General features: G+C 38.6%; 1 protein-coding gene across 1 annotated transcript; it reads left to right on the top strand.

Moving 5' to 3' along the window:
* FBXO25 (F-box protein 25) lies at positions 1 to 27,877 on the top strand (the record flags this gene model as incomplete). The annotated part of the gene is made up of 10 exons (XM_084261829.1): positions 1 to 137; positions 5,652 to 5,761; positions 6,980 to 7,029; positions 9,982 to 10,074; positions 14,367 to 14,460; positions 15,194 to 15,378; positions 17,184 to 17,366; positions 19,793 to 19,936; positions 23,853 to 23,879; positions 26,683 to 27,877. 10 exons carry the CDS (start codon positions 1 to 3, stop codon positions 26,770 to 26,772), a joined length of 1,113 nt encoding a protein of 370 aa, XP_084117955.1. The 3' UTR covers positions 26,773 to 27,877.

Here is a 27,877-nt window from a genome sequence, read left to right as displayed (position 1 = left end):
ATGCCATTTTTGGGACAAGATTGGAGGTCCCCTGGATGGAGATGGGTTAAGACAGAAGATGGATGGAAACGATGTGAACCCTTCAGTCCTGCACTTGAGGATGGGAATAATCAGCTGAATGATATCAGTCATGCTGTGTAAGTTAAAAGTGATTCTGCATGAGTTAATATCAGGTGGAAAGGCAAAGGTTGAGTTGATATCCATTCACATTGCAAATGTGTGTAGTAGGTGTTGTCCACTGGGTATGCTGAAAGCCATGTATTTTGTTCAGTTAGGTGGACAGGAGACCCCTGTGGAGGTTGTCCTTTGTTACTGCTTTGTGAGTTGCTTATTTTAGGTAGACAGATCCCATCTTATGTTATAGGTATTCAAAAATAATATAAACCCTTACAACCAACCAAACAAAAAAACCTGTCAAATACTATGTAAATATGAAAGTGATACTTGTCAGTGCAGCAGGCATATTGAAATGTTACCTGGAAGTGAATGAAGACCTTCTGTTCACTGGGTGCTGCATTAGGGCTGTTCATATTACACCTTTGCTCCAACTACACAATTAGTGGTAGTTTTCTGGTAATTCTGTAACACAATATATGACTGTACGTGCTCTGGTAGAACAGGTGAGAAAGAGATTAGTTAAACTAATATTCATGGCAGATGTCCATGGATTGGTGTGCTATAAATAGCTTTGTCCAAACAAATTTCTGCTTAGTTTCTCTACCAAGAAGTAATTCTCAGGGATATCTCTCTTGGTCATAAATTCCAGTGTAATGTGTTCATAATGAGAAAAGGGAACATTCAGTGTTTTGTTGTTAGTCCAGTAAATGATACAGTATAACTGATCTGATTTAGAGGGAATTTACTGGCAAGCTAGGACTTGCTCTACTCATATGCCTGTGTTTTCTAAATTTGTGAAATAAACCTCAAGAGAGTTATCAAGCAGAGAAGAATTATTATTAAGCTTATAAGCTGTTTTCTTCATGCCTTTTTTTCTTTTTATGTTCATCTGTCACTGATATTATTTGGGCTTCTTTTTCCATACACTCTGGCCACTGTGGATACAAAAGTCTGTTTGTCTGGAAGAGTGTTCAGTAAGCCTCCAACATAAAAGTTGCCTTAAATACCTTTCTGAAAAAAATTTTTCCTATTTTCTATATTTTTAATAACATAGTTGACAAATGAAAGGAGATCTAATTTAATTTTGATAGCTATTTGCACCACTACTAACTAGATGTTGCATATTCACTGAATATCGTTTGGCAAGTGTGACATAATGATATTCACAAAGACAATGAATGTTTAAAGCTCTTGCTTTTCTGATCCTAACTTTTTATATATATGTATTCTTCAGAGAGCAAGGTGAGGTACTTTATCAGTTCTGCAAGCAAAAATGGTTGCTTTCTTTTGTTTGTTTTCCCCTTAGTCTTGAAAGAACTTAGTATTGAACTCCTCTGGAGTTTTCTCACTAGAAGCATGCTTAAATCAACTGTTTTTGGAAAGAAATGAGTATTGAAATTCAGGGCTAAATCAGGTACGTTAATTTCAAGGGACTAGCCATGAAGTGCTCTCAGGGAAGTTTTTAATTAAGTCTGAGGTTTTTCATGTCTTGGGTTTCTTAGGTGAGGTTGTGAGTTTGTCAGAATCCCAAACTCAGGCACCAGCTTAGTCTACAGTAGGTACTATTATTTGTATTCCTTTCTGTGAGAGAAAGTATGGGTAGAGTTAAGCGCCAGATTTTTGTCATATATCAATTAAATACTTTGTTTTCAGAAAATAGAGATCTACTCACAAACAGATCCAGAAAGAAACTTACTAAGCATGTAAATAACTTGCATAAATTGAAGACTAATATGCTTTTATTAAAATAGAGGTTTTTATTTTATTCAGTTAGTCATCCAATGCTTGGTGAATTAGTCAAAAATAGTCACCTACAGAGAACTGTGCCTGAACAAATCTAATCACTTGTGCGGGAACAACTTAAAATTATTTGGAATAATGCTTGAGTAGTTGCAGTTTGAATTAGTTTCATTATGGAAACTGAGATGGAAAAAAGAGACCCTTGGTTGTGTAGCTCATATTTCTTTGGATAATTAATAAGTGAAGAATGCTGTGTATTCAAGGTAGCTGGAACGGAGGCTGAGGCAGTACCTGTGGGCTGAATACTGGCCATTCCTACCAGCAATCTGTACCTATGCATTCTAGCACAGATACACATTAACAGTGCTGTGGCACTGTGTTCTTGAAGTTCGGTGGGGGAGAGAACAGTATTGCCCTAGAGTTGTATGCAAATAGCCTCTCAGTAGTCTGCAATCTAGGAGTAAAGCTGTCTTACACTTTCATTCTGAGGTACAGGAAAGAGTCAGACTAATCATACTATGATTTTCTTGATGGTAATACTGTTTTTTTAAGTGATTTAAGTTCATACGAGCTACTAGGGCTGGCAGGGTGGTGATTTGAGTCTGTAGTGTTTAAATCTGTAGGTGAGATACAGTGTTCACAAAGTGGTGGCCCTGGATTGAAGCCCTTGGATTTGAATCTTGTCTTAGGTAATATTGGCATTTGACAAATGCATTATAAGGTAATTTGGTGCAGGCACTTACCTCAGGATTTTCCATGCATGGTCAAACTGTAAATTGCTTTAAGCCTCTTCTAAAAACACTTATCATATCTCTGTATGTAATTGCATGTCTTGAGGGCATTCCTTCCTCCATGAGAAAAGAAGCAGGTGGATGAGGAAAAATAGTTTTGAGTTCGTAAAGGCCTGTCAAGTTTTCTGTCATTTTAAGTGTCGTACCCAAGAGGTTGTTGAAATTCTGTTATAAAATTGCTTGTTTGAAAAAGCAGAAATTCTTGTATGCTTTTTGTAGGGTGTTGTAGTTCTAAGGACACAGGGTACTTTGCTTTTTAGATGCTTCAGAGTAATTTATTTTTTCTTATGGAGTACATCATCAAGACAAAGTAAGAACAGCTCTAAACTGGCAGTATTATGCATGTATTTAAATCCTCCCAGGTGTGCTCAGATGTCATGTGCAGCATTATGGCAAAAACATTAAATTAAGGCTTCTGTTACACCATATGGCATGTGTAGCACTTGATCCAGTTTCTTGTATCTTAGCTTGGTGTCTGGTGGGGGAGATGAGGAACAGGAGTTCCTCTTGGAAATGAGGAGCGGCTTTGTTACTCATCAGCCAGCTTTCCAGTTTTCCGGAAGGAGGATAACCGTTGTGGGAAGTGCCTGTGTTCCCATCCTGCTCTCCTGATGCCAGCAGGACCCTTGCTTTCATTCTCAGTGAGGGACTTAATGTTTGCCAAGAAGAATGGTGCTGGTTACAGGTAAGTAGGGAAAAACTCTCAACATAAAGCAAGGCAGATTATGAGCCTTATGGGAGAAGCTCCTCAGATAAGAGTCAAATCCATCGTTTATGTAAAATGGCACAAAGTGTTCCAGGAATGTCACAGGCAAATTTGAATGTTGGACAAAAGTGCTTGAAACAACTCTCTTCATCTTTGCAATTCCATGTATTAAGTGAATGTCCTTAAGCTGCCTTCCATGTTTATCTGATGCTTGTGGAATTGTGTGTTACTGGTAGGCAGGGGTGGGCTTTAAATCACTTCAGGTATGTTCCTGGCCTAAATTGTTTTCTAAGGACACTGCCTCTCCAGGTACAAAAGAAGGAATCCTACCAGAGTAACTTTGTTCTTCTCAAATGGACCTTCAGGAATGCCACCTTCCCTTTCTCCCCATTGCCATCTTCCCTTCCTGAGTCAGTGGGAGGGGGTGTGTTTCTGTTCCTCCTCAGTTACATTGCGCTGTCAGGCCATATCTCCCTAGTCTTGTGTCTGTTGCAAGGGTGATAAAGCTAGGTCTGGGAGCTTTGGGCTCTATTTCTGATTCTGCAGCAGCTTCTTGTGTGATAGGCAGTGCTGTCAATATGCTACAGTGTAATTAAATTATAATTCTAATTAGTTTAAAAGATATTTACTTTATTATAGCTCTCTAAAAAAAAAAGACAAAAAAACCTGCAGCACCAAAAAAACCCCAAACACATGTAAAGTAACTTTTCAATGTTGATGTTCTGCTTTTGTTGGTTGCTGGTTTCTTTTCTCTAAACTCTTGGTGTTCAACCAGATATGGTATTTGGCAGTGTTGAAATAAGGTTGTTGAGTCTTTAGCCTCTACTTTAAAACTAATAAGGCATGAACTAAGGCTCTCACCTTGGATTGAGCTCTATCTGAATGCCGCAGAGGTATGTTAGCTTTTCTTTTTTTCTTCGAGCTTTAAACCTAAGATGAAAAAATACTGTCTATTTCTGAGTCTTCTTAACTTGAATATCTTTAAACTGGACAGGCATTAACTAGTCACAGCAATTAAAAAAAATAAAGCATTTTTACAGTGTTTAATCATCCTCCTTAACAGATGGTTCAAGCCTGGGAATTTTAACTGTATAAGCTAGTAGAAATAAGACTAATGTAATTTGATTTTTTTGCCACTTAATGCCCAAATACAGGTTATTTTTGACTAAACTGGTGTCCTTCAGTTTTACAGTGTTCAGCTGGCACAATTTGATGTTCAAACTGACTTTATAGATTGATCTGGAAAATTTAGATTAAAAATAGTAAAGAAAGGGAGGAATGTAGTATACAACTTGCTTGTCAAAGAGTATTAATGGAGCAATAACATAATCCTACAGTTAAGCTTCACTACCACACATCCTTATTTACTCTGCTTATCTGTGCAAGGCTGTGGCCTTCATATGAAGCATTCCCTGTGCTTGAAAAATGAACACCCATTCCAGTCTGTATTGCAATCCCTTATACCTAATAGCAAAAATGGGAAGCAGAACTTAAGGAAACAGTGTAGACTTAAGGAAACATTGTAGCACAGCCAGTGTTTAAATGTATGTGAATGTTCAAAAGGTTAGAAGGACCCAGAAAAGCTGTTTTAATGTTTTTTATGTGTGTGTATATATACACTTGCACTATCCATATATACATTATGTTTAAATGTTCTGTATAGTTCTTGTTATTAGCTTACATAATTAACTGACAGAAGTGACATAGGTATAGTTGATCCTCTCTGGTAGAAAGGAGACCACGTGATTCTTGGTGCTGTGTAAGTCATGGTAGAACATGACTGTGACACCCTAAATTATGTACAGTGTCGTGATTCAGGCATTTATTGAGAGACAGACTTCTGTTGCCCCAAAGTTGATAGTGGTAAGAAAGAGTCACTGCTGGATTTCTGCCTGTGCAAGGATGTGCAGTAATTCTGCACAGACATCTACCTGTGTGCCCAGTTTTTTCAAGGCTTGGTCCATTTCAGATAATGAATTTTTGTGCACTAGAGCGTTGCAGACAGACAGTTGTCCAGTTAGTACTGCCTTCTCAGTAGTAACTTCTAAATGTCAACAATGATTTGAGATACACAAAGGTATCTTCCTAATAGGTGTTTAATCACTTTGAAACAAAATTCAATCCCACTAGGAAAAGAACTTCTCTCTTAACATATATGTTGCTATAGGCTGTTGGTTGGTTGAACATCATTAAAAATATGAATATTTTTTCCATCTGACAAACTAATGCAGAGAATTATAATCCATATACGTCTCAATGTTTAATCATTGCTGTTCTAATTGATGTGTTTATTTCAGCATCTTAACTGGTGATGATGAAGATGAAGAAATATACAGTACAGAAGATTGTGAGTCTGCAGCCAAGAAAAGAAAAAAAGATCATTTTAGGGATAACAGGGATTCGCAATGTAAGGCTGTTTTTATTATTTATTTATTAGGAGATTATTGTAGGTTCAGCAAAGCTTTCTAATAGCCACTCATTTATACTCATATGTAGAGTAGTAGCCTTCTGAGTTACGTTTACTTCCGTATTAGCAACGAATTCCGGTGTCAGGAGTCATAGATCTTGACTGAACTGTGACATTGATCATCTGTTAATTTTTTTTTCCAAAGATCCAAAGGGAACTGATTTAAGAATACTCATTCCTGAATAATAAATGTCTTCTGATACTAGCCACTGTTTAGTGGATGAGTTTGAGATAAAATTATTCTGGATGTCTATGAAAGCTCCTGCTTATCAAAGCAGTTGTTTTATTTTTGCTTAATTCAGATTCTGATTAGTGTTGCAGCTCTAGAATCAGTTCATAAATAAAGCTATTTTGTCATAATACCTATAGTTCTTGTAAAGACCTTATCACTATTGAATTTCTTAAACTTTTTAGCATTTCTGATGCTCTGATCTTGAAATGATCTCCATTATTTTTCTGTTCCCAAAATTGTAACAGAGATGGTCTTGCAGAAAGCTGCAAGTTTCCCCAGGCCTGTCTGGGCATAAAGAATTTAAGAGATTAAAGTAGCTGTATGTAAGAGCATGCTTTCATTTGACAACTTATCAGACTTCTGAAAGCTGAAGATGTGCCTAGTTGCCTTTGTTAGTTTTATATACTTGGCTTCCCTGCAGCGTTCTGCAACTAGTTGAACCAAGCAGATGCTGAGTAGGCACCTTTACAGAAGAAAATAGATTAAAAGTGTGGATTGTTTGGGATCAGAGATGTTCTTTGTTAGTTCATTTTACGTGCTAAGGAGCCTGTTGGATTAAAAAATATTGGGGATTTTGTAGGATAAATTGACTGTTTTTGTCACGTAGTTGGCAAAAGTTGTGCTACATCTGCCAACTGTGTATCAAGTCCTGTGTTTGGTTTCTAAAAATATTTTTCCTTTAAATTTTTGAAGTACATAGCTTCTGAAATTTTGTAGTCATCCCTTTCAGCTTTTATAAACTTCCTTCACTAAAACTTTTTAACCAGGAGTTGGACTTTATGATCCTTATGGGTCCCTTCCAATTCAGTATATTCTATGATCTCTCCTATTTATGAAGCATTTTATTGAGCATGGTCTGTTTTGTTCAGTTTCTTTCTGGAAGGTATTACCTGAAGTGGAAGCTTAAAAATGCTTTTTTTTTTTAGGTTTTTATCGTGAAAAGTGGATTTATGTTCATAAAGAAAGCACCAGGGAAGTAAGTACTGCATGCTGTGGGTCAATTCCTACAGTTTTTGTGCTGCTTAATTGACAAATAGCGCATTAAAAAAAAAAAAAACACAAAACCATTTTTGTTGTCATCTTAGGGTTTATATTCAGCTCTCTTCATTGGCAATATAGTACAGCTGCATGTGGTGAGGCAAAGGCAGCCACCAAAGTGACTTTTACATGGGTCATTGTGGCAGAGATGTGGTGACTTGCAAGGATGGACATAATAGTTCTCCACTACTTCTCCAAGCCCGTCTGTCTCTAACAGTATATCTGAACTAAAACTTAAAGTGTTTGCAGAACCTGAGTAATGGCTTCAAAGAAGGTGTCAGCAGGCCACTACCTGATCTTCTCGAGTTTTGATGTAAATTTGAATATAAGTTTAACTTCAGTTTCAAATTTTGCAAAGAGGACCTTTGTATTCCATAAAGTCCAGATGCTTTCAGTTTGGGATACATGAAAAGTCTTGGAATGACCTCCTGGAAAGGCAAGAGTTAAAACACATCCATAGTATGAAGAGGTAAACTGGTTTGCAGTTTCATTCTTGTGGTTATTTGGGATGGGTGGGACTTGGACACCTGTAAGAATGTCTTTCATCACAGTAATGCCAGCTGGGAGAGGGGTAAGGAGGGGATTGTGATGACCCCTAGTCATACAGCCAGAAGTTGGCTTTGCATTTTGGAGCTGAGGGAGACCATGAAGAGCACTGCACTGGGAAGAGCATGGTGCTGTGGAGAGAGCTTACTTTGAGGAGACACTGAAAGACTTTACCTTGCAGGCTGGGGACCCAGAGGTTGTCCTTCTGCATCTGGAGGGTATTACAAAGCCTTTCACTAGATTCATAGCCCTCTTTCCCAGTTTTGTCTTTGATAGATACGTTGGTTTGCAAAAGCCTCGAGCATGCTCTTTCCATTTGTGCCATCTCAAATTGAGGGTAAGAAAGACAGGAGTGACAGACTGTCACCAGTCATCATGGTGTTCTGAATGAGAAGCTGGTTAAGCTGAGTTTTCAAAGTACATTCAGGCCAAAGTGCTTAAAATCCCTCTCTGCTGCCCTTCGTAGCCTGCGTGTTAGGATTTCCCCTACACACACACCCCGAATTTCTGCAGATGTTGGGCTGCTGGTGATATGTGACTGCCTGCTTGGGCTTCTTGTCTAGTCAGAGAGTGGACAAATATTTTGATGTAGCAGTTGTCTTATTCCTGTCGCTGCTGTTGTCTTCTAATAATGGACCATTCACCTTTCCTCTTAAAATACCAAATCACCAAAAACTAACAAAAACCCCAACAAACAGCCAACAAAGATGACTCATTCTAATCACTAATCTTTTTCCAGTAATTTCTTGTATAAATTCAAAAGCTTAAAGTAAAAAGTTTTGTGGCAGAATGAAAAAGCAGTAAGGAATAAGCATACTGAACAAAATAAATTCAAAGCAACAATTTAAGTTAATCTAAAATGTAATTTACAGAGGCTCTAGTCTTCCTTACAGGTTGCAATCTTACTTGATTTTGACATGGCAAAGTCACGCAACTGGGAGGCTTCTCCCAAGTGGGTACAGAATTTTAGGGCAGAATAACAAGAGTAGGAGGTTCTTGATTGAACACATGAAAAATGGTGTAGGAGAGCATGGGAAAACCAAACCAAAACAAGCACAGCTGAAGTAAAGTAAGAGATGCTCTTTGAGTAATTTTAACATGATAGTGTTTTGGGAAGGGTAGAGATGAAGCTTCATAGAAATGTGCTTCCAGCTGTTGGTGGAGGGAGTTCTTCTGTTAATATATTTAAGCATAGCCTTTTGGTAACTTTAGCTAGAGAACAGCCACAAATATTTACATTTCAATAAAAGGATCATTGTCTGCAAGTGTTAATTCACTGCTGTTGGCTATAAGCCAACCAAGTTGTGCATTCTGTGAGAGTGCAGCATGCTTGGAGCTCGGTTATATTAACTGCATGAGCAAGCAGTATGATCCTGAATTGAGTCATTAACCAATAGGCAGTAATTACCTGCAGCAGTTAACTATCTCCTGTCTCACTGTGGTACATCCAGGGTAAGCTTTCATTGGGTTGCAAAAAGGAGTGTCAAATTGTGATGCCAGCTTCTCAGCATTGCATCATTCACTGAGGAAGGCTGTCTAGGAGTGAACTTCAAATAATTATCACTCCTTTCCTGGGCCAATTCAGCGATACTAGCACACTGCTCTGCAATACCTTTCATGAGTTGCAGGGTTTCTCTAGCCTCATATATAGCTTGTGCTTCTAAATTTACTCAGTTGATTTGATCCCATGCATTTTGGGCTGCCACTTCCACCTTAAGTAGTTCCATGACAGCCTCTGAAACTCCCATTTTTCACCATGAGACACCTGTGCAGAAGAACCAAAAGAAAATTTAATTCTTCTTGGTACCTAAGAAAAACTATGCCTAAACTTCTGTCAGCAGAAAATAAATTCTAGATGTTGAGACCATTTGATCTCCAACCCCAGGAGCAAGTAGGTATGCTCTTACCCTCAAATGTGAACGTAAACTCAGTCAGTTAATGCCTGTGGCTATAAGCTCAGTGCTGTACAAACAAGATCTACTTTGTGCTCAGGCAAATGGGGAGCATGGTACCTATGGAAGAATACTAGCATTCTTGTCATGCAAAAGTAGAATAGATTCTGCAGACACTCAGCTACCAGTGACTACAGTTTGCTTGATAAGTATGAATTTCAAGGCCTGGACACTGAGTAATGTTGCCTATGTACCTGCTAGTTCCAGCTAGCATATCTGGTTGCATTTGTTCTACAAGAAATTAAATAAATCCTCAGTACTGATACATTGTGTTTCCAGGGGCCATGATGTATATATAAGCATCAGTTTCATGGTAAAGTGCTTTTCTAAATATTTTCCTTGATTCTATCTTTGTTTCTTTCCATTTAAAGTGTGCTTATTTCTCTTCCCAGAGACATGGCTATTGCACTTTGGGAGAAGCTTTTAACCGCTTAGACTTTTCAAGTGCAATTCAGGACATCAGAAGGTTCAATTATGTAGTCAAAGTAAGTTCTTTATTTTATATACATATTTTAAAAATGCATTTGCTGATGTGCCTGTGTGTACAAAAGAAACAATTTTGCACTGAACAACTGATGATTTGTGACTGTATAAATATCCTGTTCGTATGTAATTTATACTACATGAAGCAACTCTAAACTAAGTAATTTTTCTTTGGTGAAAGCTCATTATGTTGCTCTGTGAAAGCCTATTGCTCAAGGAGGATGGGGATGGTCAGTAGGCTGTGTATTTACAGGGAAACAGTGGTCGTACTATGTTGTGTTTTATCAGTCTGGGTAGTGAACTGTTTGAAAGTAAAATAATTCCTATTCAACTAAAAATAGCAAAGTGTAGTACACTTTAAATAGACTTTATTGCATCTTAAATATGCTTAAAATACCAACTGAAGAATATTTGATGTGCAAATATTGCATTTGTGTCTTCTGCAGCTTAATAGTCCTGTGGCTTCCTGTGCTTTATTTTTTTTAATCTAGAATCAAGATATAAATGCATTAACCTTTGTTAACATCTTGTAAAACTTGAGACTCCAGCTTTTTTAGTATTTCTACTCTTTTTTTTTTTTTGTCTTCTAGAAATGACTTTATTGCAAGTTGTCTTTTATAAATGATGTAGTGACACGAAGTTCACAGAAGCAGTTATGATGCCCTAATCTCATGATTCCTTGGAAAGTCCCATTCTCACTAGACCTGACCCAGAGATTCTAACATAGGCTTTAGCTGAGAATTAAGTGCGTGTAACTTGTAAGTTCTGGGCAACAACAATGCTATCTGCCTGTTTTCCAAAGCTATGTAACCTGTATTTTAGGAAGGCACATAATGTCATGCCTTAATTTCCTCGATGCCTAACCAGTTGCCCACTTTAAAATACCTGTTCTGGGAGATACTGGTCTTTCTCTACCCCCAAATTTCTTTGTCATCTAACTTTAGGTAATAAAGTGCTTGTCCCAACTCCTAGAGCAGCTCAAAATGTGAGACATAGCAGGATTAGAGGTCAGTTCAGTGGTGAGGCTGTTCACAAGTAATGTAGTGGTTGGAATGTATCCAGGGCTTGAGAAGACAAATCAAAATTAAATAAACATATGAAGAGGACACCCTTAGCACTAGGCTGTGGAGTATTTGGATAGAAAACACATTCTACCTATCCTGGTGAAGCTGAGACACAGTGTATTATACTTTTAGAAAAGCAAGAGATGTGGGACCAAAGAGAACAAAGCAAAAAGGATTTGCTTCCAGGCTAGTGGTTAGGGTACTTGCCTGCTTTATTCCACTCACATCATTTTTTTTGTGTGTGTATGCATTGTGGCTTATTACCTTGTTTTTTAATGCTGTTTGGGGAGCAGAAACAAATTTCTTGATCTTTCCCAAGATTTTTCAGCTTCAAGCAGTAGGAAGGAAAAAAAGTGCCTTAAAAAGATGAATTGTGTTATAAATGGGGTCAACCTCGAGGGCCTCACTCGAATGGCAAACTGGTGGAATGAATCCAGAACTAGAATTTTACATGTTTTGTCAATGCTGCAGTGCCTATCCTGTGTTGCTCAGAACAGTTCATTAGAACACAGTGTGAAGTCCAACATAGTGAACAGAAGAGAAGGTGGTCAAGGTGTTTCTTAAAAAATACCAAGTGGCTGGTTTAGTTAACCAGACTTAACCTTGTTGAGAAAGGAGCAATGCTTAAATTCAAAAATTTGGCTTTGTGATCCAAACTATTGCTAGAGTAATGATAGAGTAGCAGGAAGGCTTCCAAAAATCCCTTTAACATTTTAGAATTTATTTAAATTTTTTTAAAATTTAGAATTGTTTACAATTACAAAAAATTAATTATGTCTTTGCATCATTTTCCATGAGGTGATGGAGGTTAAACTGACTTTATCAACAGGTATAGAGACTGTACAAAAAAACCTTACAATTTCCTAGGTTGCTAATAGATGTGATCCATATAAATGAGAGCTGCTGCTCATTCTGTAGCTGTAGAACTTGTTGACTTGAGAAACATTTGTGGTGTTGTATCTAATAAATTAAAATATTTATGTGGATGTCAATAATATGTGAAGTTGCAAGATTTTTTCAAAAGATGTTTAGTCTGCTCTACCAGCTTTTGAGCCAGTCTGCTGCTGAGCCTTAATGAAGAAGCAAGTCATCCCATACACACCTGCTTTATACAAGGTCTTACTGACCTGAAGTTTCTAATGAGGTGATGTTTTGTGTAGATCTCCCTTAATGCAGTGCAGCAGTTCTTATTCCTTCTCTAAGAATAATTCCTAGTTATGCATGAGCACAATGATGATCACTTTGTGCCTGGTGTTCTGCTTGTTGCATTTAAGATAGCAATATATAAATTAAGAAGACTTTTTTTTAAATACTATCCCAGCTGGATAGCTGTTCTTTGATCCCAGACCATCAGCATGATCCATTCTGATGCTCCAATTAACTAAACCCCTCCCAATTATTATTAAAAGTTAATACAGATGTCTGATCAAGGTCTTTTTAGGGTGGGCACTGGTAGGAGGAGGTGGCAGGATAAGCTGTTTTTCTGTGCTTGTTGGTACTGTAGTATAACAATCCTTTCTTGGCTGTTAAGTGCCTGATAGGTTGAATTTGATATGGATGGTCTGTTTTCAGAATGATTCCATGTGAAAAAAACAGTTAATCCACGCAAAATTATAATCTGTAGTGGACAGCATAAACCATGGCTATGCACAGATCAGTAAGGCTCAATTTGGGTCTCAGATCCATGTACCTGCTAAAAATCTCCTAATCCTTGCGTGCTAACTTTCACTGAAACTGGAATCTTTGTTAAAGTCAGCCAGGTGGGGTTTGTTTCTTTGATTTGCTCTTTAGTCTGAGTGACATAGCTCCTTGATTTTTTTTTTAATTAAGTCAAGAGAAATGTACACACTTGCTTGAATTGGCAAATTGCCAGGGACCTCTAGGTGTGCTCCAAATTATTACTCCAATTAAAAAGCTTTGACAATGTCAAGGAAGTGGTCCTGATACCTACTTTCAAAATGTAGAAATACTGTTTTTATTTAAATACATTGGGAGAATTATTTCCTCCTTTGGTAGCACACAGTGTTTTGTCAGGGATCATGCAGAGAAGCCAGAAGGAACATTATCATATCAGGGAGAGAACAGGTGTATTCCTTTGGCAGAAGAAGGAAAGTTAATGTTGAGTGTGGTGTCAAAGGAGTGTTGTAGAAATGAAGATACAAAATCACTTTTGGCAGGGTTACTCTTTGTTCACCCTCTGTGCCAATAGCTGACGCTGCCCTACAGAGCACGGCTCTGCGGGTTGGTGTTTAGAGCACTCTGTAGGGGATGCTGGGTTCCGCTCCCTGCTTCCCCATGTGTTGAGAACACTGGGCTGAAGTCAACACTGGGAATAGCAACTGCAAAGCTCAGTGTCTCAGCTCTAAACACTGCGATACTGTCCTAACATTGAAATCTCTCTTGCATTTCATACTAAGACTGTTTTGTTGAAGAGGCAACAGTCCTTTATCAGGTACAAATCTGAACCTAAAATGTAAATGCACAGGTGTTTTAGAATGGAGCAAGGACTGCCTCCAGTAGCGAAAACTCCATTCACGTGCTGCAAAAGCTTGAGCTGCTCTGGCTACTTTCCTCCAGACCATTCACCCTGTTCTCAATGCTGTCTTTACCACAGTGGTTCCAGAGAGAAACGTAGGTAGATAGTTATTGTCACTTAACTATATAGTAAAGATGTCCTAACGCAGTAATTGCATTAGTGATACTGCTCATCATTAGGTTACAGTGGTTTCTGAATGAGGGAGTAATACAGATTTATTTTCCCTCCATGAGCAGAAAGCAGTGTGCTACACCCTCTACACCTGGATTTGACCACTATGATACTTTCACTCAGAAACTGGAAGTCTGGTAGTTGGTATTGGTTCAGAATGATGTTCCTGGCCAGTAAATCTGCCAGGGGCTTCAGGACCCAGCCACATCAAAGACTGTATTTCTCTTTGTGAGCCTCCAAACCGGACTCCCTCCACTGTTCTGTTATAGCTTGTAAAGACCACATATCATGTGTTCTATCAGAGATGAACACTAGTATCTGCGTAGTATTTTGTATAGTAAGTTGTTCATGGGAATGCTTGAAGCTTGTTTATCTAGCTTCATTTTCTGAACTCTGTAGTTATGCTCCCATGAAATAGAGTTGCAGTGCTCTGGGCTGTTGTAACCAACGTATGTACTGAAAGTGTATATATGAAATTGTCCTTTACTTCTGTCATTCTTCTGAGTTTAATTCTTTGCCCTAGCTTCTGCAGTTAATTGCAAAATCCCAGTTAACTTCACTCAGTGGTGCAGCCCAGAAGAACTACTTTAACATTTTGGACAAAATCGTGCGGAAGGGTAAGACCCAAAGTTTGTAGTCAGCTTGTTTGCATTTAATCACTGTGACTATGCTATCTGACTTTTTTTGTTGGCTTTATTACCATTTTTGCATTGTAAGACAAAGCAATAGCATATTTAATGAGTAGAAGTTTTCATACTTCCCATCCCACAGTTTCAGTAGGTTGTTTTCTCTTGATTATTGAATCATGTCTGTTGAAACAGATGGGTAAAGTTAAAATGGCAGTCAGATTCTATTCAGAAACTAATGGCTACTATTAAATTATACTCTTAATGAAATGTGAAAGCTTTTAGATTAAGTAACATGTTTGTTTTTCAATTTGCATGATGTACTGAGATTTAAAGTATATAACTGCTTTTCTTTATTGTTTATTCTTTAAAAAGATATTACATAATATAGAAAAAAAATCTGGCAACCACACTAAATGGAGATGTGATATTGTCAGATTTGAACAGAAGAAATCTGATTTATTCCTGGCTATTCAGCCTTAAGTCTATTAAATGCATAAGATGAAATGTTACATTAAACCTATCTGGGAGATTCTTACTTATTGATCTTGCACTTGTGGAACCGCATTAACAAATGTCATGGTGGGAATTAGGGCAGCTGTTTGCACAGAGAAGTTGACTTGTAATTAGTTTATCTAAAAAGTGTCACTTAGCTTGAGCTAACTGTACTAGCATGCTTGAATGACTTAAGCCAAATATAAATTCTGGTTGTTTTGTTTTCCAGTCATGGAAGACCAATATAACCCAAGATTAATCAAAGATCTTCTCCAGGATCTGAGTTCTACTCTCTGTATACTGATTAGGGGAGTAGGAAAATCAGTGTTGGTAGGGAACATTAACATTTGGATTTGTCGATTAGAAACTATCCTTCTGTGGCAACAACAGCTAAAAAACCTTCAGATGAATAAGGTATTTTATTAAATCATGCTAAAAAAGTAATTGGGGAAGGGGGGTATGTTGAACGTTGGTTTATAACTTGTAAGTGATTGAAGTTTCAAATCTTAAACAGTTTTACTTGTTTTCTTTTGGTTTTAGAGAAGTGAAATGGAATACGTTGGAATCAACTTGATTTTCTAATGTTTTAATAGCTCATTTATAATGAGGGCTTCTCTGGTGCCTGTACTGCTGGTTTCTGGTAGAGATAAATTTCCAAAGAAATTTCCAAATGTTTGTCTCTAGATTGTCCAATAGAGGTGGAAAAAATACCAATTTTTATTCCAAAATTGTATTTCTTCAGTAGTAAAACTCTAATCTAAAAGGAATTTGAGGTGGATCAAGAAAACAGAAATAAAATATTCAAGTAGCAAGTCTACAGCTTTATTCATTAGCACAGTTACTTCTTGGAAAAAATAAAAAGGCTAATGACTTCAGCATCTGGCCACTGATCATGTGGTATGCACTGCTCCAGGTCTTCATGATGGAAACTTCTGATAAGTGGGCAATTTTTTTATAGCCTGTCTGGGTTCCTCCTGGAGGAAGAAATGCTGCAGCATGTTGCTCACAGCAGAGTCATACAACAGTTTCAACTGCTCGCTTTCAGCTATGAAACTGTCCTTGCTGTGTGTGCCAGGTACCTGAATAAAAAGCTAGGCTTGGAATAGAAAGGAGAAATGAGGAACCCCATCCTGGCAGTTTTATATGCCAGGCAGCCACAGCATAGACAGTTTTGAGACGCTGCAGTCGCTGCGTGTGCTCCTTTCCAGCATGCTGCTTCCATCTGAGCTGTTCTACATCGGTTGAGAAAACCCATGAGAAATCTTGTGTTTGTACTGCTCATGTATTCCTGAGCAGAACGATAGTCCCAGAGATGTTTATAACAGATGACACTGGAAAGCTGAGTCTTTAAGTGAGATGAACGGTCATGAAATAAACTGACACAAGTGAGAGCCTGCTGGAGTACAGCTGCTGTGCTGCCAGCGCCTTGCGACTGGGCTGCTCTGCTAGGTGGGGCAGCTGCCCACACTCCCTCCCTCCCTTATGCTGGGACACCACCTCCAGCCCCAGGCTTAATGCCACCTGGCAGCGTGGGCTCCAGAGTCAGTTGTGTGAGTTGTGCTGTAGGTTACCAGGTTAAAGAGAAAGTTGAGCGGAGGTGGGATTCCTCATTTATGTGCAAGGGGAACCATCTCCCAACTGTAGAAACAAACCTGCTTTCTTCTGCCTTCGACTTCCATAATGTTTGAATTCTGTATTTCTGCTCTTCGGTCCTATATTCTGTACTTTGGTTGTATTAAGGAAAATTGATGTGTGCTCTGTTTCTTAAGAAAAACTGAGAAACTGTAGTTATCCTACAGATTATAAACAATTAGCTTGTACCTTTGTTATTGTTAAGAGTTCTAGCACACTCCTCTCCAGAATTAAACATACCATAGCTTTCAAGACTACAGTTCTGAATTCTCTTCTGAGAACAGAAGTGTTTTAAAATGATTTGAAGTTTCAATAATTTAGGATATGTTTGTTTTAACAGTAGGAAAGCTTTAAGTTATAATGCTATAGTAGGTCCTTCTGTACCTGTTGTCATTTAAGTTTTCAATGGCAGCACTTAGACAATAATAATAACCGAGTAATCAAACCGTTACATAATTAACCACAGTTATTACTCAACAGTTTTGTACAAACTAAATGAGACCTGAGACACCTCTAAACTAAGACTCTTTTTTGTACCTCATCCTGTCACTTTTTTGTAGTTAAAAGTCTTTAACTCTTACTTCCAGCACGTCAACAATGGTCTTACGCTTAGCGATCTCCCTCTGCATATGCTGAACAACATCTTATACAGGTTCTCTGATGGCTGGGACATTATTACTCTGGGTCAAGTGACCCCAACTTTGTACATGCTCAGTGAAGACAGGCAGTTGTGGAAGAAACTCTGCCAATATCATTTTGCAGAGAAGCAGGTAATATATAAGCTCTATCATTGTATAAATGATAAACTCTAATCATTGTATAAATAACTATATCATTGTGTAAATGTGGCTCTTATCTTTGCATTATGGTATACTGATAATGAAGTGTGATAATAATGAGCTCACCCTCTTGAGATAAAAAGGTGACAGTGCGCAGTCATAGTGACAGTGATCTCTTTTTTGGGGGGGGGCTTGGTTCATATGAAAAGCTGTATTCAGCATGTCTGTGAGTTTAGGGTTTATCAGGATGTTTCCTTGTGTTACTAAAAAAAAGGCTACTGTAAGGTGATTATTTTTTCTTTAAACAACCCAATCAGCAGCAAGTGTGGTAGAGGATACCTCTAAGGTGCTTCTAATTTTAGTACCTACAGTAGAAATTCTTTTATTAATCAAGGTAGGCAGATAAATTGCTCAGACTTTTAGGCTACATTAGCAGACTGGTAAAGCCAAAATTGGAGTTTTGCAAAAAGGAATACAAGAAAATGTTTGAGATTTTTTTGAAATAGAGAGCAAAAAGAGAAATGGTATTTTTCTGTCACTTCCTCATAAAGAGCATGAAAGTAATCTAGGAATGCCTCCAGAACTGTCTTTGTTTTCTCACAGTAATGTATGCTGCTCCAAAATGAAAACAGAAATTACCTCATTAGAGCTGGAGGAAGAATTTTAAAGACCTAGTACATTACAGACTGGAGGAAGGGAAAATATGCATTCTTAAATCTGACAGGTTGGAGTGGTGCCACTTGGTTGGTTACCACCAGGTTAAGTATTATTGTAACAGGAGAGGTAGAAGTGAAGATCAACTAATTCACGTGCAGCGGACCCAGATAAGAATTTTGGCAAGACAAAAGGCTTTTAAATTAATTTAATGGAGCATATAGACAAAGGTAAACCTCATTCTTTTTATGAGGGTGGTGAGGCCCTGGCACAGGCTGCCCAGAGAAGCTGTGGCTGCCCCCTGCCTGGCAGTGTTCAAAGCCAGGTTGGACGGGGCATTGAGTAACCTGGTCCAGTGGAGGGTGTCCCTGCCCATGGCAAAGGGTTGTCTTCAAGGTCCCTTCCAAACTAGCCTGTGGTTCTATACTATTCATCAGCCTTTGAAACACACATTATTATAGGAAAAGATTTAACTTTATACAACATTCCTCCTATTTATTTTAATAAGTACATCATTCTTTTCTCCTCCACAAAGAATCTGTGATCATAGAAGACCAGACAAAATTATGGCATTTAAATGGCAGCAAATCATCTTTATCTTCAGATCTTACAGGGCAGGCGGGTTGAAACTGGGTGATCTTTGAAATCCCTTCCAACCTAAAATAGTCTTTGATTTTTAGCGAAGAGAAACACCCACCTCCAGAAGCAGTTCAGGAGAGGGCAAGGTGAAGTTAGGACAATAAGAAGGCTAGGCTTAAGCTTAATGTAGCAATTGAATGGACTTTAAGGCTGGATGAGGTAAGCTCTATTGAACACTGACAGAGCTGGTTGGAAAGGAAGCTGTTGTACCAAGGTAATGCTGGCATTGAGCATCTCAGTAGAATTAGTTAGCCCTGTGCCTTACAAAGGACACTTGTACACAGTGTTTCCAATGCATTCAGTTTCTTACTAGGTTATTAATGATAGAAATATAATGATTCTATTTAGTTTTTCCAATATCAATTCTGCCTTTTCTGTTTTAAGTGTGCTAGCATAATAAGCTACAGAGTCATTTTAGGTTGTTTTTCCTGACCTGTGCAGTATATTTATTGAACCCTTGAAACAACCACAGAAACATACTTGATATTTGAAGAGCACTTTTGGAAAAAATGAGAGCTCTACAAAGGGAAGCTGTTATGAAATGAAGTGTAGGTGAAATCATAAAGGCAGCGTTGTTCTCCCCGTCTAGGTGTTGTCTCCTGAATGAAGCAAGCCTGTAATCTATTAGCTATTAATCCACATCCAGTGGAACAGAAGCCTTTTGCAAATACATACTTAATAAACCTTGGCTGTGTATTAAGATGGGGATGAAATAGCCATTGTGCATCAGCTAATCTTTACATGGAGATTATGTCCTCAAGAAGTATCATTCCTGTGTGTCTTTTTAAAACCCATAAAGCTGCTTATGCCTCTAAATATCGGTTTTGTTATTTTGTTCTTGACTGCAGTTAAAATAATTTCAAGACAAGAGTTTGATCAGCTGTGTATGGCCTACTTTTTCTTGGCAAATATGCACCCTCCTGTTTTTAGTGTATTACAGGGGTTTTTTGTGGCCAGACCTATCCCACTGCTTTGCAGAGATGTATGATGTCAGGTTATCATCGACTTCAAAGAATTCCAGTTACAAAACTTCAGTTTAACTATCTTTTTTTTTTTCTAGTCCTTTACCTGATTTGACTAGTTCGTGAACAGTTTTTAAAGAAAGACATTAACTTTATGTTCAGTTTTGTAGGCATTTGATTCCATCAGAGAAAGGTCACATTGACTGGAAACTGATGTACTTTGCACTCCAGAAATATTACCCAATAAAGGAACAGTATGGGGACACCTTGCACTTCTGTCGACACTGTAGTATTCTGTTTTGGAAGGTAAGAACTTTGAAATAGATAATCAGAAATAAGTTCAAACAGCTCCTGGTGAACATCTGAAAAGAGAAATATTAAGGTCATCTTGTAGGTTTCTCATGTGAAATATGATTGGAGAACTAGTATCTAACCCTTTAAGTAATATATAAAACTTGCATATAAAAATCAGTATTTAAGTCCAGAGTTGCTCTCTGTCTGGCATTCTTATCTCTTCATATCTGACAGCCTCAATACCTAGCTTGTAAGAAGTGCTATGCAAGAGTTGCACTCTGACTTCTTGTATCTCTTCAATCTTATGCAAAATTACTAGGAACTTCTATGAAGTTAGCCATTTCATGGCATCCCATTTCTAACGATGGCATGGCAGTCAGGATGTCTCTAATGAACTTACTACTGTAGTATTCCTACCACATGGGTGTAAAACGTTGTATTTTCATAGTCTTGCTTCTGTCCCATATGAAATTCAGAGGACTGTTTCAAACCTTGTTCAGAATGCATCTGATGTTGATTCTGATGTTTGCCATGAAGCATATCCTGCCTTACAGGATGATTTTAATTTCTGTAGAGAATTCTTATGTTTAACTCCTGTGGGAACACACAGTCCTGCTTTTACTTGGTGTTGCACTGTAATCTAGCCTTCTCGTTCTTGAGACTTCTTAATTTTGCACCTCAAAGACCAGATATGAGTAGTGGTGAGCAGACAGTGAAGAGCACAAAATATTTGAGAACTTCTAAGGTACTCCTATTCTGAGCCACAGAAAGAACTTGCTCTTATGTTGTCTTTCTGTAACTGTAAGAGGAGTTGTGTATCAGTGTGAGACTTTCTTATTTGCCACAGCAAAAGCCTGGACTTTAACAGGATAAACTAGTTTTCATAAAGTAACGTTACTAAATGATGTTGTCTTAAAGCTGAGTATCCCTGACATCATGGGAGCCCTCAAAGGTACTAAATGTTTTTGCTGAATTCATGGTAGGAAAGCAGGTAGTCAGAATTGGCTTCTGCTGAAGAACCTGTGTCAGGAAAGGCATTACAGTGGAGTTGGTCTCAATTGTGTTGCTCACTGTGTCAGGTAAAGCTTTCCCTGTGAAAAAGGAAATGTTCAAGTTAAGCTCACAGCAGGCAGGCATTGTTGGTAGCAGATTTGTTTGGATTGTCTGGCTTTGCTTAAAGGGTTAATGCTTTCTACAGTAAACTTCTCTCATTCTGGCCTCGGGAGAATGGAAAGTATAGCACTTTGAGGAATGACTGGAATGTCTTTGGAATTAAATGTTTGGCTGCAGAGCCCTGTGTGACAGTCAGAGGCAGTGAACCTGTGCAGGCAGATGCCTTGTTACCTTGACTACTCCAACCTGCTCCTTTTGTGGTTTTACATTTTCAGTGACAGTTGTACAGGTACTTTGTTTGGATTGACGAGCAGTACCTGCTACATCACTACTCCAGTGCTCACTGCCTCCTGCTGGAGACTTGGGCAGGTCTTAAAGTGATGGTGTGGCAGTTAACCTAAAATTCTGTGGTTTGTGTTGGGTTGCTCTAACAAGAGCATGGGCAGCAGGTTGAAGAAAGGGATTATCCCTTTTCACTTGGCACTCCTCTGAGATACTGCATCCAGCTGGGGATCCCAATACAAAAAGCATACTGACAAACTGGATGGAATTCAGGTGAGAGAGAGATGGTCAGAGAGGCTTGAGGACTTGCCCTGTGAGGAGAGGCTAGAGAAGTGCTTCAGAGGAACCTGAGAGCCTGCTGTGAGGGCAGCCAAGCAAGGGCTTGACCACAGAGGTGGTATAATTTCCATCCTTTGTTGTCAGGACCTGACTGGATAAAGCTCAGAGCAACCAGGTTTGATCTCATAGCTTGGCCTGCTGTAAGCATTGTTACACTTCCTTATGCACAACTGACACCTCACTGCTGGGACACAGAGGTTAGTCAGAGGCCTGAAAAACAGGCTCTCTGTTTACAGGGCAACGTGAGTACAGTGGTGCTACCCAGAGGTATGCAGGTGTGTGGGGGAGGTGGGGATAGTTCTGCTTTTTTCCAAATATTTCTGAAGACACATGACAAACAGAGCTGGGGGCAGTGGAACACAGAGGTGCTTTATTAGCTCTAGAAAATTTCTCCACTAGGGGAAAATATTTCTTAAACACAAAGAACTCTTATCAGGCTTTGACAACTCATTCAAGCTCCAGTATCATATCTGACAAATTTCTAAATTAAATTTATATGTGAGTGGTTGACATATAAGTGTAGCTATGATGTACAGATTTTTGTTACTAACTGAACCTTTTACTCAGACTTTTCATTGGGCAAATGGGGGAAAACCCCACAAAAATAACCCAAAACGAACTTTAAAAGGGAAATCACAGTTACTTTGTAAAGGAAAAGTCTCAAGTGTTTGGAGCTTGAAATAAATGAAAGCACTGGATTCTTCAGGCAATTTATAATATATAAAAATTTCATTTTCTCTTTTAATGGCTCACTTGCAAGATCAGGCAGCTTTTGCTTTCAGGCACATTGAGAAGTAGTTCAGGCATTGAGCTGAATACTTCTGTATCCTGTGTTGCTTCCCTTGTTGTGGGTTGTTTTGGGGTTTGGGTTTTTTCTGCTGGTGGCTTTTTCTTTTTCCCTCTTCCCTCATTCAAGAACAAGGCCAAACATTGGACTAGTGGCAAAGGAAAAAGTACTTGGGTGATCGGGGCACAAAGAAGACTAGAAGGCATTAATGGTTTTGAACTTGGCAGTATTAATGCTGATAAGGAAATGTGACTGACCTCCATAAATTCCTCTCAGAGACAAGAAAAGGGGTGAATAAATGTGAGGCTACTCAGGGAAATTAAGCAAAGGGACAGCCTTGTAGCAACTAGTTGTGGGTGAATTCATGCAGTGAGTTGAGTTTCTAAGAACCAAAGCAGCGAGGCTCTGAAATGGCCACAAAGCACAGGCCTAGCCAGTGGTGAGGAGAATTTTCATCCGTTTATGAAATGGATCATGTAACTGCTGGCAACGTGAGAAGGCACTTGATAACCCAGTAGAGTCTTTCAGTCATGCATTTTGTGCCCTTTTAAAGAAGGCCATCTAAACAGAGGATCTGGTGGTTACTAAATTGAAGTAGCAAACAGTTCAAGTAGGGAAGTGGCTTCTTGCTTCTTGCTATGCTCTAATAATCTTAGTGTTACTTTTAACAAGTCTTTAAGAGCTTTTCAGGAAGCAGCACTTGTATTCCTCTATCTGTTAAAAACCTGTGACCATAGTTATGTTAAATACAAGAAGGAATTAATTGTAGAATCATTCAGGTTGGCAGAGACAGAATCACACAGAATCACAAGGTTGGAAAAGACCATTAAGATCAAGTCCATCCAAATCCTAAATTCATTGTAGGAAGTACAGTGATACAATAGAACATCTTGTACTCCTGTGTTAAAAGAGGAAATGATTTCAAGAAACTCTAATCTTTCAGAAATTACTTTTTGGTAAAGGATTTGTCCTACATAATTTCAGCAGTATAAGAGTAACAGCAATCTGGTTACTGACTGATACCTCTGTGAATGCTTTTAATGTATCCAGTTCCCACTGTTCCACCAGGCAACATGCAATTGTGGGCAGTTCTTTAACTTCCTCAGCTAACTCAGCAGCACATCATAGTTATCCCAGAGATGTCCACAGAAGCTGAAATGCTTCTTTCAATATTGAGGGCTTTATGTAAATTAGTGTAGTTGTTCTGCACAAGTGATATGCTTCACACTTGGTTTTAGTTACCTTGGGGCTTGGGCTGGTTTTGGTTCTCCAGCTGCTTGTGATTTGCCACAAGAATTAAGGCTCATGTGACATTTAGAAAAATAGTATTTATCTTCAATAAACCTTAACTCTTGCTTCTTTTACTTTACGGCTCTCCTTCCCGCTTCCTTCTTCCTGATCTCAAAGGACTACCACCTTGCTTTGTTACTCAAGGTATTTCTTCTGTGTGTGTCATCTGTTTTCATTGCTGACTGTTCTTGCCATGTCAAAGTGAATAACATGTTCATTTCTGATTGTTTGATACTCTTTGTTTTGATTTTTTGTTTCCCCACATCAATTTAACAGCAGGAATATTTTTGTTTCTCGGCTCTCTATTGGATAAGGTAGAGATGACTTTCCATCGTGTTTTTTAAGCAGATTAGGGTTTGTTTGCTGCAATATTCCCTGTTAATGTCATTTAAACTAGGGACCATAGGTGGGCTTCTAGATTGCACGGTGTCTGAGATAAGGCAGATGTTGCTAAGAAAAGGGTTTCTCTACACTGGGTGTTACAAAGTGTTTCAGCGCTCCCCGATGGTTTGAATTCAGTGCTTAAATCTGAAAAGAGTAACAGGAACTTCAGGTAACTTCCTTTAATGCAAAGGTACTAAAATGGGTTTTACTCCAGGTAGAATGCTGTAGTCACACATACTCACATGGAAAAGTCTCTCTGAAAAGAAGTGCCCAGAACAGGCTGCATGTGACTTGGGGGTGGGGGGAGGCAATTGTGGGGTTGCTTTTGGAATGAAGAAATGGTGGAAATGATTATACAGAAAAGGTCAGGAGCTCCAAAGTTGTTACTAGAGCTTCTTAATGTCCAGTTGTGATTAAAATTTGAGGAATGAAAGCAGCTTTATTGGCCAGCCAGTACTCCTGGTGAATTTTCTTGTTAATTTTAAAGAAGGTCTGCTTTAGCTTGAAATAGATAGGGTTCAGATCCTACTGACTTTTCAATGTGTTTATTAAATGTCACTTCAAGGGAAATCCCTCTTTCTTGGGAGGAGGAATACTCATAATTACAGGAAAAGTTGTAATTCTTCTTTTCAGTCCTCCTGTTAAATTGCTGTTTCTCTTGCTTTTAAAAATTAAAAACCCCAAGAACTGATCTTACTGAGATTTTTTTCACCTGCAATCCTGACTGAGCAGAGCGTTCAGAGGCCTTTTAATGATAAATGTTTAGAACAAAACAGCACGTTTACAAATTCTGTCTAAAATATTTAGGAGTTTAAATAAGCACTAAAAGGGGTTAAACCCTAACTTCTTTCCCAGAATCCTGATTCTGATGCAGGGGTGTTTTGGGCCTTTTTTCCTGGAAAATAGTAACATAATAGCATGACATTGACATGGCAGCGGGTAGTGAAGATAATAGTTCATTAGCAATTACCTTTGAGTGTTTTGTGCTGCAGTCTATCTCTTCCTCGCAGATGTCATCTCAGGGTGAAGGTGTTAAACTTAACACTTCTGGTTTTAGACTCTTCCTCATCTGCAACTTCCCCAAACAAGCAATTCTACCTGGTCTCTAATCCTTCCATCTGTTCTTTTTTGTGTGGTTTCCCCCTGTGTGTCACGAATGTATCAACTGGTTCTCACATGGTCAAAACAATTACTTTTAGAAAGTGGGAGGATGAGGAGGTGAACCATGACAGCCATCTATAGGTGGATGTCATGGCAAAGTATAATGGGAAAACACAGATAATTTATCTGTAGAGTAACGATTTTCATTGGAAAAGCTGAGTAGTATTTGGAATGTTGTTTTACCCAGCGCACTTGAGTGTTGCAAAGACTTAGGAAGGGAATGTGGCTTCTTTGACAGCACTTTCCTTATTTAAGTTTCTCTGTGTGGGAGGGGAATTTCACTTACAGGTTCTTCTCTTAACTGGATCACAGGTAGCTTCATTTGCTATGGAAACAAAAGAAATGAAGGCTTGCAGTGGTCTGTGATCTCCTTCCTATGTGATTTACTCTAATTTTCTTGCCCCACGTGTTGAATTCATCAACACTGGTAGAAAAAGGAGAGAGATCCCTTAAAACCTGGGGAGGACAGTTCTGAGCCTTTTACTGCATTATTGATCCAAGTGTTTAACCTCTCCATTGAACTGTCTGGGACTTTGTCATTACATTTCTAGCGCTTCATTCCTTTTAGAGGGTTCTAGTAAGGTGCAAAACTAAAATCTTTCATTTGAAGAAGAATTTGAATCTTAAATAACCAACCAGTTGTGTTGAGATCGTTTCTGTGATATTAAGCCACTGAAGGCTTACTGAATCTGTAATGACAAAGCCTTTCTATCCAGTCCTCCTCCTAGAGTCCTAACTTCTGGGCGGTAACTTCTGTTTGAGGGCAATGCTGGCCCTTGGGGAAAAGGTAGGAGGGAAAGAGGAGAGAAAGAACTTGGGGAGAAACTAAAAACAAACGAGGTAAAAATCTTTTATGACCTGGATTTCAAATGTGCTGTTGAGGTTTCTTTGGGAAGTGTCAGCTGCCCACTGCTTTGAAAGCAAGGAGCTCCTGTTCATCCCTGAAGTAGTAGTGGATTTCAGATTTTCATTAAACAGGTACTTTGGGTTCAACAAAGTTGTTTGTTTTGTTTTAGTTACACTTACCAAAAAATAAAGAATAAGGACTGAAACGTTTTTTTTTTTTTAAAGAGCTCTGCGTCATGTTCTGGTTTTGGTAGGAGGAGAGGGGTTAGGTGAGGGCTTGTTTTCTTTATTCATTTCCCTGAAATCTGAAGCTATCCTGCATTACTGAAGTCAAACTGGGAAGGCCAATTTCCTTAACAACTTAGCCTGGAACAGTTAAAGAGAAATACAGTGAATTCTTAAAAAGAGCAAGTTCCCATCAGTTTGTTTACAGTGGAAGCAGTTACATGTGTCTGAATTTTCTCTGTTCTTTTTTTATCCAGTTGGGAGTAGAGGGAGTGTTTGGGTATGGAAAGACAACTTACTCTTTTTTTTTTTTTTCTCCTTTGTTTTGCAGGATACTGGACACCCCTGCACAGCCAGTGATCCAAACACCTGTCTCATGCCAGTGTCTCCGCAGCATTTCATTGATCTCTTCAAATTCTGAGATGTTCAGTAGCTGTTCTCCTGTGTTTGTGGCCATTTTTGTGAAGAGTCAGGCAGGATGCGTTATGCTTGTTGTGCAATATATTTAAGTGTCATGTTTTGTTGTAGCTTAAAAAAATATGGGGGGAAATTATCAGACAGGTTTGTTTGGTGTGTTATTTTTGTGCAGAGAAGAGCTGAGGAGGAGGAGACACATTAAGAAAATTTCTTTGTCAGGAAATCTGCAGCGGACTTCTTTTCAAGTCCAAGGAAGACCATTTTAATTTCAACCTTATATCCATTCTACTGACGCCTTAATAGTTGGTTAAAATTATGTGGGGGAGTCTTGAAAGCTTAATGGAAGAGTTAAACTACTCTTACAGGGACCAAAGGAGGGTGTTTGGGGGGGGAGTTTTTTGTTCATTCTTCCTTCAAGCCACTGCTTTCAAAACACCTCCATATAATTTGCACTATTATAAAGAACAGGCCAATATTCTCTTGGACCCTTAATACATCATTTACCAAGGTGGCACTAACCGTGAGCTGGGGAATAAAACACGGCTGTGGTTGTGTCGTGAGGGAAGGAAATCAGCCTATCTTTGTACATACATTATACAAAAGTATTTATTTTTCTTAAGGACTTTATTAAACAAACATATAGCCTCTCTCAGCACACCCCACGTAACTCAAGCAGCAGATCTGGGGCTACTGGAAAGTGAATCTCTTTTTTGATGGTAGCTACAGCCATCACTTAGTGTTTGGTATGTCTACAAATGCAGTGGCATTAATTCATCTTCTAAGAAGAAGACATTATTGAAAACTAATGAGAATGGAGTTGCCTGTTTCTAGACTGGTACAGCAGCAGGGCATTATGCTGCCAACAGAGACTCTAACCTGACAGGGCTCTACAAGTTACAGGAAACACTGAAAGTCAGTCTGAGCTGAAGCACCTTCTGCCAAGCTAATCAGGTGACACATGCTCCAGGAAGCTCTTTTCTTCTGTCCTGTAGAACAAAATTAATTGCTTGGCATGGCCAGGTAGAGGAAGAAATTAGGGAAGTTTTGGGTTTGTGGATGAAACTTAACAAATAATCTGTAATGTACAGAAAAATAAATCATGTACTATA

The sequence above is a fragment of the Gallinula chloropus genome (genome assembly GCF_964237585.1).
Source record: "Gallinula chloropus genome assembly, chromosome: 3".
Taxonomy (NCBI): domain Eukaryota; kingdom Metazoa; phylum Chordata; class Aves; order Gruiformes; family Rallidae; genus Gallinula; species Gallinula chloropus.
Note: the sequence above shows the minus strand (reverse complement) of the source record. Positions and strands in the feature narration are given on the sequence as shown.